A 12,050-nucleotide genomic window follows, 5' to 3' on the forward strand; every position below is an offset into this window, starting at 1 on the left:
TGTAAGTAAAACCGTGGATGAAGCTATTTACTACTCGGTATTGTACAGAAGTAAAATGCCGTAAGTAAAACCGTGGATGAAGCTATATATATTAACTAAACGGTATTGTACAGAAGTAAAATGCTGTAAGTAAAACCATGGATGAAGCTATTTACTAAACGGTATTGTACAGATGCAAAATGCTGTAAGTAAAACCGTGGATGAAGCTAATTACTACTCGGTATTGTACAGAAGTAAAATGCTGTAAGTAAAACCGTGGATGTAAAATGCTGTTAGTAAAACCGAGGATGAAGCTATTTACTACATGGGATTGTACAGAAGTAAAATGCTGTAAGTAAAACCGTGGATGAAGCTATTTACTACACGGCACTGTACAGAAGTAAAATGCTGCAAGTAAAACCATGGATGAAGCTATTTACTACACGGCACTGTACAGAAGTAAAATGCTGTAAGTAAAGCCATGGATGAAGCTATTTACTACACGGCACTGTACAGAAGTAAAATGCTGTAAGTAAAGCCATGGATGAAGCTATTTAGTACACGGAATTGTACAGAAGTAAAATGCTGTAAGTAAAACCATGGATGAAGCTATTTAGTACACGGAATTGTACAGAAGTAAAATGCTGTAAGTAAAACCATGGATGAAGCTATTTACTACACGGCACTGTACAGATGTAAAATGCTGTAAGTAAAACCGTGGATGAAGCTATTTACTACATGGAATTGTACAGAAGTAAAATGCTGTAAGTAAAACCGTGGATGAAGCTATTTAGTACACGGAATTGTACAGAAGTAAAATGCTGTAAGTAAAACCGTGGATGAAGCTATTTAGTACACGGAATTGTACAGAAGTAAAATGCTGTAAGTAAAACCGTGGATGAAGCTATTTTCTACATGGGATTGTACAGAAGTAAAATGCTGTAAGTAAAACCGTGGATGAAGCTATTTACTACACGGTATTGTACAGAAGTAAAATGCTGTAAGTAAAACCATGGATGAAGCTATTTACTACATGGAATTGTACAGAAGTAAATTGCTAATGTTGATCGTTCTTTCTTGTTTGTAATTTTTGAAAAATGGTTTGTTTGTGTACTGTTGTTTTACGCCGCATTCAGCAATATTCAAACTATATGGCAGCGGTTCTAAGTAATCAAGACTGGATCAGACAATCCAGTGATCAAAAGCATGAACATGGATCTACGTAATTTGGACACAGTGACATGTGCCAGCGAAATCAGCGAGTCTGGTCACCCGATCTGAGGACAAACGTTTGTTCATGATGACCAGTCCAAAACCTTACGGCTAAGTCTGCAAATAGAAAAAAGCTGTATTTTCTGCGCAATAGGTTAATCAAGAAAAGATAAACACAGCAACATACTGATAACCATACCAAGACATGTGAAGAACAGTTTATAATTGAAGTAATCCATACGGACTTTATCTTCACCAGCTGATATCAGTCGTAGAAAACGGGAATCAGCTTGGCGTATAAGTTACAGTGACACGAAGTCTTCATTCCTTTGTTTGACCAATAGGACTGGTGACTTTCACAGGGCAGTGTGTGCTGGTCAAAGCATCGGGCAGACATTGCTTGGAACGATTGCTGACTTATAAGAGGTCTTTTTCGAGTTTTTGTCGTGGGAGATAGTTTCTTCTTGAAGATGTGGAAGGTCAGTGGGGTCGTCGTCGTCGTGGTGCTCCTTGGGATCATGATGGAGTCCGATGCCAAGAAGCCCAGGAGGAGGAAGCCACAGAAGCCAGCAACAGGTGTGTAGAAATTAATCTGAACAAAGGTATTAAAATTTTCATAATTCGAATGCCGCACTCAGCAATATTCCAGCTATATGGCGGAGGTCTGTACATAATCAAGTCTGGACAGACAATCCGGTGATCAATAGCATGAGCATCGACCTGGAATACAATGACATGTATCAACCAAGTTGGTGAGCCTAACCAACCGATCCCGATAGTTGCCTCTGTGGGGAATCGAACCCGGGTCTTTGACGTCAGAATGATCGAAGCGCGCCTGGGACCCATTGCGACTTGATAGATAATGATGCAGTTTATTTAGTTCATCGAATATGTGCAATTATATTAAATACTGAAAATACACATTTACAGCTGTACCAGACCTTCGGTCACTGACGAGGAACATCTCCAGTCTATGGGCGGAACTGGACAAGAAATTGGAATCACGTGTCGTGGTCCACGTGCACGGAGATGGGGATGACTCTGCAGAAAAGCAGATGGGTGAGGATGGGACGCACGTGCATATTCACTTGAACGTGAACGACCATCATGGCGGGCGTAGAGGTCATGACGACCATTTCGACCATTACGAGGACGACTGCGATGAAGAGCATCACCATGACAGCCACGAAGATCATGCAGGTCATGCTCATAATGACAGCCACGAAGATCATGATCATCATGGGCATCGCAGGGGATGTCGAGGGAGAAAACATGACGGTAAGTAAGTTGTATCATGAACATTGTCCCTAAGTTTGAATCGTGCATTTGTAGTCATATTTCATCGTAATTACTGACAAACAAGGACAGGTTGAGCACAGACCTGACAAATGACCCGTATTAACATCTATGAGTGCCGCCCACTGGCGCATGCCATTGTGAGCGAAGGGGACCCAGGTTGTCCGTCATCAAATGTAGTGCGACCGGTGAAGCGCTTGGCCTCTGTCAGCAAACTCCTACACGCGGAATCAGTTTCATCGTCATGCACTGCATATGTACTAGCCTACATCTGCTCTACCTTTCACAAACCCAATTGGTTTGCTCATTCATTTCTTTGCACCGCCTACTTCTCTTAAACGCATTCTCTGCGCCGGTACAACGTATCCTTGTTTGCCAGTAAATGTGTATTTCCACAGTACTCATCATGCTCAGATCGATAGGTTAAGTCAGTAATACTTAAAACGTTCGTAAAATCCACAACTAACTCTCTTAATACATCAGCGATTGAGACAAGTATCTCTGCTGTAATTCAAATAATTTGCTATCCTGGGATGTATTTGCCAGAGGGCATGTACACATCCTGGCTCTCTGTCGACACTTTGTCGGACGACAATGTTACTAAAATGCTGGAAGTGGCGTGTGATTCTGAACGGCAGTAGTTCACAAAGTTGCGTCGAAAACTTAAGTGGCAAAATCAGTTGTTTGCCAAAATATGAATCAACGACTTACAGCTTGCGCGTGTAAGGAGACGAATGCAGCTCTCAAGGTAGCCGTGCTGAGACCTGCCTTACAGTCTGGGAAGAACCACTCTGCTGCTTGTATTCTGGAGAACTTCCTGGCGGTCGCTACCTTTGAATTGTATTTTCAAACATTGTACTATTAGGAAATATGTTGCACTGTCTTTTGCAAAATCCCTGCGACATTACGACAGGAGACACCAGAAATGGGCTTCACTCATTGTACCTATGTTGGGAGTTGAACATGGATCTTCTATGTGGCGTGCGATCCCTTGAACCACTAGGCCACTCACCCCACCCCTAAGCCCACCCTCACTCCCACCCCCAATCCCACCCTCACTCCCATGACTCATCACAATTAAACGCAGATGAAGCGTTTGCGTGGCACACTTGCGCATCCAGTCCTTTTCACAGTACACGACTACGTTATCCAGTTCTCACTTTCATAGCGTAGCTTTCTTTGCGGTTACAGGAAAGGGCGAGGTTGGCCAATGAAACAGCTACGCACAGTTGTTAGTCAGTCTTCATATTATTTACCTTTGGCTAGTTCTGTACAAGTAACTGACTCCAGATCTGGTGAATTTCAGAATACATATATGCTCGCTGTAACGTGGACATGCGCAATGAACCCGTCAAGTCCGGCCCACGGAACAACATCACCGGCACTATCTACTTAAGACAAAAGGTGAGTGAATATACCTTTACGCCGCACTCAGCAATATTCCAACAATATGGCGGCGATCTGTAGATGATCAAGTCTGGACTTCGTTGATTAATAGCATGGGCATCGATCTTCATAATTGAGATATAATGACATGTGTAAATCAAAACAGCAATTGTGACCACCCAATCTCGCTGCATCTTTCGACAAGCGTGGGTTAATGAAGATCAATTCTAACGCGGATCTTCACGTGTTAGGAGAAGAGGTAAGGAACCCTGTTGATACAGTCTATATTCGATTGTCGATACATCACCGTCAGAGACCTTTGTTGCAGGTAGTTGCTGGTGGCCGAACAAGTAAAGTGAGCTGCCGCGGGGGCTGGTAATAATTTTCAGTATGAGCCAGAACAGCTGAACAGTCTTACAGCTATTCGCGAACTACTTGTAGAAAACATAGCATATCTTCAATTGACAGGTTTTGTTCCGGTGCATTAGTCTGTCAACTTCATTTTCTGAGGGTGCACCCTGTCAACAGGGGTCTATAAAATTCCCATTTTTTTCTATAAATGTGCATTCTGACAAAATATGTGAAAGCTACGTTCTAAATTCAGCATTAAACGTCATCGGAAGGTGACTTCAGTTGAACGAGACATTGTATTTCAGTTTTATTTTTGCTCTGAGGTGTTTATTTAATTATTTAAATTTATTTCTTGCTCAATGCCGCACTCTGCAATATTCTACTTCATCAAGACAATCTAATGGCTGATGTCATGAACATCGTTTTACGGTATGGTCTGGTTCACAACGTTTGTCACATTGCATTTTCAGTCGGAGAACCTGGGTATAACAATGCCGATGACACTTTCTAATCTGTCTATCTATCTTTGGCGAATTGTTGTCATAATATCAACCACTGTTTTCTTTTTGTATACAGTTTCATGGGCCACTGGAGATACTGCTTCATCTGCGTGGATTCTACCTGCCAAGCGACCACAGTGACCATGCCGTTCACATGCATGCATTCCACGTGCACGAATTTGGCGACTTCAGCAACGGCTGTACATCATCCAGCGGCCACTTTAATCCCTTAGGTGCTTCTCATGGGGGTCACGATTCGAAAACAAGGTATGTGACCGGTCCCCAGCGTCTAAACATGACAGTAATAATAGGATTGAAATAAAACAGTTTAAGGGAATCTGAAGAAGATCGGGGTTCGATTCCCGCCACCATGACATTGCCGGAAATTTGCTGAAAGCGGCGTAAAACTGTCTCGTTGTGTAGTGAGTTTAGGTTTACACACTGCTGTTTGCATTATTCAAGCAATATCACGGCGGGGAACATCGGATATGTGCTTCAAACATTGTTGAGGAATCACGTGAGGAATCGAACCCGGGTCTTCTGTGTGATAAGCGCACGCTGTAATCACCCAACACTCCCTCAGGCTTTCCGCGTTGGTAAGGTACAAAAACCCATTACGACACTTGCAATATTGCTCAGGGCCGACAACTTAAACTCATCTAGAGGGATCAGGTGGTGAGGCTCGCTGATGTCTTTGATTCGTTGGCTTGGATGACAAGTTATCGTATCTCAGTTGAGCAGACCGATGCTCATGCTGTTGATCACTGTATTGTCTAGTCCAGACTCGATTATTTAAAACCAAACTCAGTTAGTCAGTCGAAGATTCTGGTTCCTTTGTCAACAATATTATCCGTGGACATCCGGGTAAGAACTGATCTTCAGTTCCTCATACTCGTCGTGAGAGTCGATCGAGTGGTCAGACTCGCTGATTTGCTTGAAACATGTCATTGTATCCCAATTACGTAGATCGATGCGCTCATACTGTTGATCAGTGGATTGTCTGATCCGGACCCAGCGTTAACTCCCTTACTCGTACTTTTAACTGATGGTTCTGCAGACATGCCGGTGACTGGGGAAACATTGCTTGTGACGATGCTGGAGAAGTGCACATGAACATGACAGACAAGTACTGCGACCTCTACGGACCCCGTTCCATCATCGGCAGAGGCCTTGTGGTAGGTGTAGCTCTCTAGGTTGAATGGCATGCATTGAAATGTGCAGTTTAGCGGTACCATGACTGAAACATCGCATGGACCTCACCTAAAGGAGGACCGGGACAATCCATCATCGTCTTCCGAAATTGTTGGTCGATACCCATGTTATGCTTCATTAGTCTTTAGCTTGATCACTCTTATCTGAAAAATATACTCACGCCACCAGAGTTTAAATATTTGTCCTTGGTAGTCAGCCGTCTAAAGGAACGTAATCTGCTCAGCATCATCCGCAGAGTTGTATTTTTGGGAAGTAGCATAATCCTGTTGAGTGGTTTTGAATCCCGTCATTGTCACAATGAGGACGTTCCACTGAAAAACCGCTATAGAAATGAAATTTACCCCAATGACCGTTTAACCAACTGATTCACATGTCTCTCAGATCCACGAGACTGCAGACCACCTTGGACAAGCACCTACGGGCAAGAAGAAGAAGAGGGCAGGATATGGAAACGCATGTTGTACCGTTGCCAGGATTGGCAAGGTGGACTGGGACATGCTCCTTCAACACAAGAGCTAAAGGGAGAGGGTCCACGTTTCACAGATCTTGGGCCTGGAATATGATTCCTCGAGGTCATCTGTGAGATCATAGCGACATCAAAGAAGCTGCCGTGTGTCAATACTATTGGTAGAGCGTCATTTTCGTTCATTGATTTTCGTAGCCCTACCCCAATTCTGTACTCCATTTGGATTCCAACTTAGGAAATATGCCTTTTAAAACCCCCAACATATTTCCAAAGCTTGGAATTGGCGAGAATGGAAATGCTGTGGAATATTCCTGCTGGGATGTGTGAAAGTTTGAAGACCTAAGCGTTTCCTAGAAACTTGGGGTCAAGTCTGGCTGGACCATTACAATATTTGTAAATGTAATGTAATGTTGTAAATCTTAGTCGTTCTTGTTCTTTACAAGCTTGGAATTGTTGCTTTTCTGCAAATGGGCTTGATATGTGTATTCGTATTCACTTCATATGTGACCTATTGCAAATTAGGTTTAAATTTCCTCACTCGTGAATAGTTTCAGTAATGATATTATGTTTGAACTCAGTGGTGGAGCAATCGATGCATGTTGTGTTTTACATGATGGCTTGGGCCTGTATTTTGGAATTCTGTTCTCTTGTATAAAATATATGGAAAATAACCGTTTCATGGCATCCTTGCTCTATCCTCTTTCATAGGATGTTAACCTCATTGCAGGTTGAAAAGGAGTACGGCACCTAAGGTGTCCATTATTTTCATTTTGAGTAATGATTTTCGCATGCTTCGAGAGCACATTTACCATTACTGGACAAAGAATACGGTGCTCTCAAACCAAAGAAAATAGCAAGGGAAAAGTTAAGACTCGAAACCAACCAACTCCTTTAGACAGTTAAAGGACAGTCTTCTCTTTTTGTATTTGTAAAGTTGTTTCCGTTAAAACAGCTGACATTTGATGTAAATAGGATAAGGTATATATATAAGGTTTCCCACATTCATTTTGTATGTAATGAGAGATGAAGATATTTGGTAGAAATGGCTCACAACAAACTAGTTTGGTGGTAACTGGATCCTGTAGTTTGGTGACTTGGTTGATCGTATACCATCGCACCTTGACAACAGGGATCGTAGCTAATAATATCAAGCACTCGTTTACCTAAGTAAAACTTGATTATTTTCAGAATTCATCTTTTAACATAACCGTTGTCGAGGGAGACTTTAGACAACAGACAAAGTAATAAAATATGTGTATTCCAGATATACCCCAAAAGGTAGCTTCTTTGAGACTCGTGGTATGCTTCTTGTACGTATGACATGACGGTACAGGTTAACCCACTGAAACAGTCTTATACATCTCATATATTCACAACACACCACAGGAGCATTGAGAAGAAATGCTAGTCTTGTTGATTCTCAAGTTTCTTAGAAACTTTGGGGTAACCCTGTGGTTAAAGTTTAGTCACTCCGAAGACCCGGCTTCGATTCTACACATTGGCAGAATATTTGAACTTCATTTCTGGTGTGAAATTGATGGAATATAAAACATAACTCACGCTTAGTTCAGATGGAAAAAATGACGATAATTTGTCACTGAAAACAGAAGCATATAAGAACATTCAGCATACATTCTGTTTACATCCTGACTTCCGCGATAATTGGTTGGAGGTAAACGTCACATTATCTAACCACTATTGATTCGGTTAAGACAACGTAATGCTTAAACGACATGCGTTTTGGGTTTCAACAAACCCTTCAGTGTCTACTATATTGACCTTTCGTCAACATGCTCATGTTCATACTAGACATTTTCTTGAGTCGTTAACATGATTGTCGCGTTGGAACCTGCAGTGAAAATAATTTATTAACAATGTTGCTCGCTTTAAAAACGTTTCTTTACATTACTGAATGTCATAGGAAATACTAGAAGAGCGTAAACGAGGAACGAGTGTATTGGTGTCTGGGGATGGTCGAGTACATCCTGACGGTGACAACACGCGTCGTCTTTATACGTTACCTTGGGGTTTATTGTAAAGGCGTCTTTGTGTGTAAGCGCGTGTGTCTTTGCGTATGTGTGTGCACACAAGGAGGTAATTTTCCAGCTATAATATGACGCTGACTGAGTGAGTGACTTTAGTTTTACGCAGCAGTCACCAATATTTCAATATTTTAACCATATGGCGGCGGTGTGTAAACAATGCAGTCTGGACCAGACAGTCCAGTGATCAAAAGCATGAATATCGACTTGCGTAGTTGGGATAAGATGACATCTGACCAAGCGATCCCGTTAGTCCCATATGACGGCGGTCTGTAAATAGTCGAGTCTGGACCAGAAAATCCAGTGACTGACGTCAAGACCAACGATCAACACAATTGGGATTCAATAACATGTGTCAACCAAGACTGACCATCCCTTTTCCGTTAGTCGCCCTTTGCTCAACACCAACTGAAATTCGGTTCTTCACGGATACACCGTAGGAATTGCAGCGTTGTCTCCCTTAGGCGTGCTCAGAATCCGGGTTCGGTTTTCTTTTCGTAACGAATCACTTATTTATGAATCCCATAGCAATCCGATGGGTGTCACAAGAGGTTTTTTTTTTACTTCGGTCTTTCCTTCAATATGAAACAGTTACTAATATTGTGTCAAATAATGAGAAACTGGTGATACACACCCTCGCATGTCACTCAGATTCTAATAATATGTATGTACATCCTGAAGCTTGAGAGGCGTTTTATATAACATTACATGTCTCTGAAAGTGTATTTTTATGCAAGAGCAACTAGTTCCTCGTTATGCGCGTCTAATCAACATTGTTATGAACATCCATCATAATTAATGAAAACCCAGTCCCTATTGACAGTAAGACTTCAGGCGAATTTCCTTCACATGACGTCATGTCGTTTTGTTATTAGCCAAGATTGGTACCCATCTCTCATTTTCTGTCTCAGATGAGATGAAATATGGTGCCCGCAATTCTCATTTGTCGCGGATGTCTACGAACATAGCTTTATCCGAAAATCGTTACTCTGTATAGGCTGTGCAGTTGCTAATTGTTGATGACTTACGGTATCGTAAGCATTGTTACGTCAGCGATGATTGCTATAGACACAAGCTGTGAGCAGCGTTCGAAATAACCTTGGAGGCCAAGCACCGGTTGCTATTGCATCGCGCCGGCACTTTCAAATATTTGCAGTCCCTTGTGGTCTTTAGTAAATTATATGTCAATTTGTTTTTCCAACCAGATTTTTCCCCATATTATTTTTATTAACGTTCGGGAACTATCCATGATTCATCATTTTACGATAACTTACAGTTCCACTTTCTGAGATTTTAGCGCATTGCCAAGAGAAATGGTACCACCAGTCTTTACTAAAATACCAATTTCCTTTTTTTTCGAAACAATGTGAAACTGTGTACAGTGTTGTGTATTTTTGGTGTTTTATTGTTTTGACTTAACAAAATGGGCCTGCAGATTTCATTCAGGGCATGTGTGGGTTTTAAAGCCTACATGGCCAACTGGCAAATGACACTATCGCAAACACTGGCTGTGAGGCTTCACTTCAAAGGTGTTGCACTTTGGTAAGCTCCAGTGAATTGCCCTTGAATGTTCTCACCAATATATGTTATACAGTAATGTATAGGTTGGAAATACACAAAGGAGTGATCTTGTGTGTGTGAACTAAATGAGTATTGTTTCGCGATGGGTACTTTGATGTAATCAAAGTCGCCGCTGTAGAAGTATAAGCTATATTTCTCCAGTGCGTGGAGTGACTAGGACTTTACGTCACTTTTAAAGATATTTCAGGACGAAGGGGGCCTCAGAAATAGGCTTTGCACATTGTACCAAAACAAACGGAATTCAAAACACGGGTTCTAGGCGTCACGAGCGAACCCATATCCCAGTTGGCCAACCTGTCGCCCCTTTGTATAGAGCTGTATCAAATATGAATCTTCCCCAAGTACATTTTTCCTTGAAAGTGAAGTAGGAGGTTACTGTCTTTTTAACATTGTTAGGAGTTAGTGAGTGAGTGAGTTTTACGTCACAGTCAGCAATATTCCAGCTATTAGTATTGTGCATGACAGCAGTCTGGGTTGGGTTGGCTTGGCTTTTACGTCACATTGGCATTAGTCCAGCCATAGAGTGACGAGTAATCGAGTCTGGACCAGACAGCTCAGTGATCAACAGCATGAGCATCGATCTGCTCAATTGGGATACAAATTAGGAACATGTTCGAGGTTGCTGGAATAGTACTAAAAGCGGTGTAAAACCAAACTCAATCAGTCATTCGAGGATTCTTGTTTCCTAGTCAACTGTATTGTCCGTGAAGATCCGGGTATGAACTGATCTTCACTTACTCATGCTAGTTGTAAGAGACGACTAACGGGATCCAGTGGTCAGACTCGGTGATTTGCTTGAAACATGTCAGCGGTTCCCAGTTGCGCAGATCGATGCTCATATTGTTGATCACTGGATTGTCTGTCCAGACTCAATTATTTACAGACCACCGCCACATTGCTGGAATATTGCTGAGTGAGGCGTTTAACCTCACTCACTAACTCACTTCATAATTTTAACCACTAACCTACCTGCCTACGCCTTTCGAAAGGGAGGTAATGTTATTCTTATTTCATTTGAGCGTTCTGTATGCAAGAGGCTTGAGTTCGACCTTAGGACCCACACTTTCAACGGTCATCTTCTTTTGTGAGTCCAGTAAATCCGTGTTAGAACTGGCCCTGAGGAACTGCACATTGCAAAGGAACGCTTTTTATGGACAGACAACATCTTTATTCCAACAGACGAGACCTTTCAGTGTAGATCCTAAAGATGATTGATAAAGTTGTTAGGATCTACCCCGAAACGTCGCATATATTGCTAAAAAAAACCCTACAATTTTCGTTGTCTGTCCATAAAAGTGTTCCTCTTCATCATACCTGCTTCTAAGTGCCACTTAAAAAAGACGACATTGCACATTGTCCGCAAAACAAAACAAATCAGACAAGTGGGTTTATTAATTCCATATGGCCCACCAACAAAAATAGGAAAGTAGTTATGGCATTCGCTCGTCACATAGAAGATCTGAGCCTGATTCCCCACAAGTGTACAGTGTGTGAAGCCCAGTCCGATATTCCCGCCGTGATATTGCTGGAATATTGCCACAAATTAACTTAAACTAAATTTACTCAGACACACCTGTCAGCAACCGGTATAGCAACCACGCAGTAGAGCAAGTCTTAGGCGCAGGCACGTGTCCACAGGCGTCAAAGTCCAGGAACTTCAAGAGAAATGGTCAAGACACTCTCAAATTGTCCTTCGGACCGAACCAAGCCTTATAATGAAATGTCTTCACCAATGGCCAATTACTGATTAAAAAAAAGTTTCAACTTTGTAGCCCATTTCTAGCTTGTTTGCACCCAAAATACACCGTCAATATGTTCAGATGACTGTTTTGTAACGTCTTGCCTGTTCTATGTCTGATCCATTCTTTACCATCACTCGACATCTCATCGTATTACTGTAACTGTTGTTATCATAGAATACCCCGATTTCTGTGGTGCTCTCACGGTCCACACGACACAGTCGTGAGTTTGCTGAACCACACGATAATGTCTCACTGTGTGTATAGCATTCAACGAACTAGAAAC

General features: G+C 42.0%; 1 protein-coding gene across 1 annotated transcript; it reads left to right on the top strand.

Moving 5' to 3' along the window:
* The first annotated feature begins 1,495 nt into the window (after positions 1 to 1,495).
* LOC137295944 (uncharacterized) lies at positions 1,496 to 7,073 on the top strand. The gene is made up of 6 exons (XM_067827540.1): positions 1,496 to 1,767; positions 2,122 to 2,469; positions 3,794 to 3,891; positions 4,801 to 4,991; positions 5,782 to 5,899; positions 6,318 to 7,073. Exons 1-6 carry the CDS (start codon positions 1,662 to 1,664, stop codon positions 6,453 to 6,455), a joined length of 999 nt encoding a protein of 332 aa, XP_067683641.1. The 5' UTR covers positions 1,496 to 1,661; the 3' UTR covers positions 6,456 to 7,073.
* Positions 7,074 to 12,050: the final 4,977 nt, after the last annotated feature.

This window comes from Haliotis asinina, chromosome 9 (genome assembly GCF_037392515.1).
Source record: "Haliotis asinina isolate JCU_RB_2024 chromosome 9, JCU_Hal_asi_v2, whole genome shotgun sequence".
In the NCBI taxonomy this organism is placed as follows: domain Eukaryota; kingdom Metazoa; phylum Mollusca; class Gastropoda; order Lepetellida; family Haliotidae; genus Haliotis; species Haliotis asinina.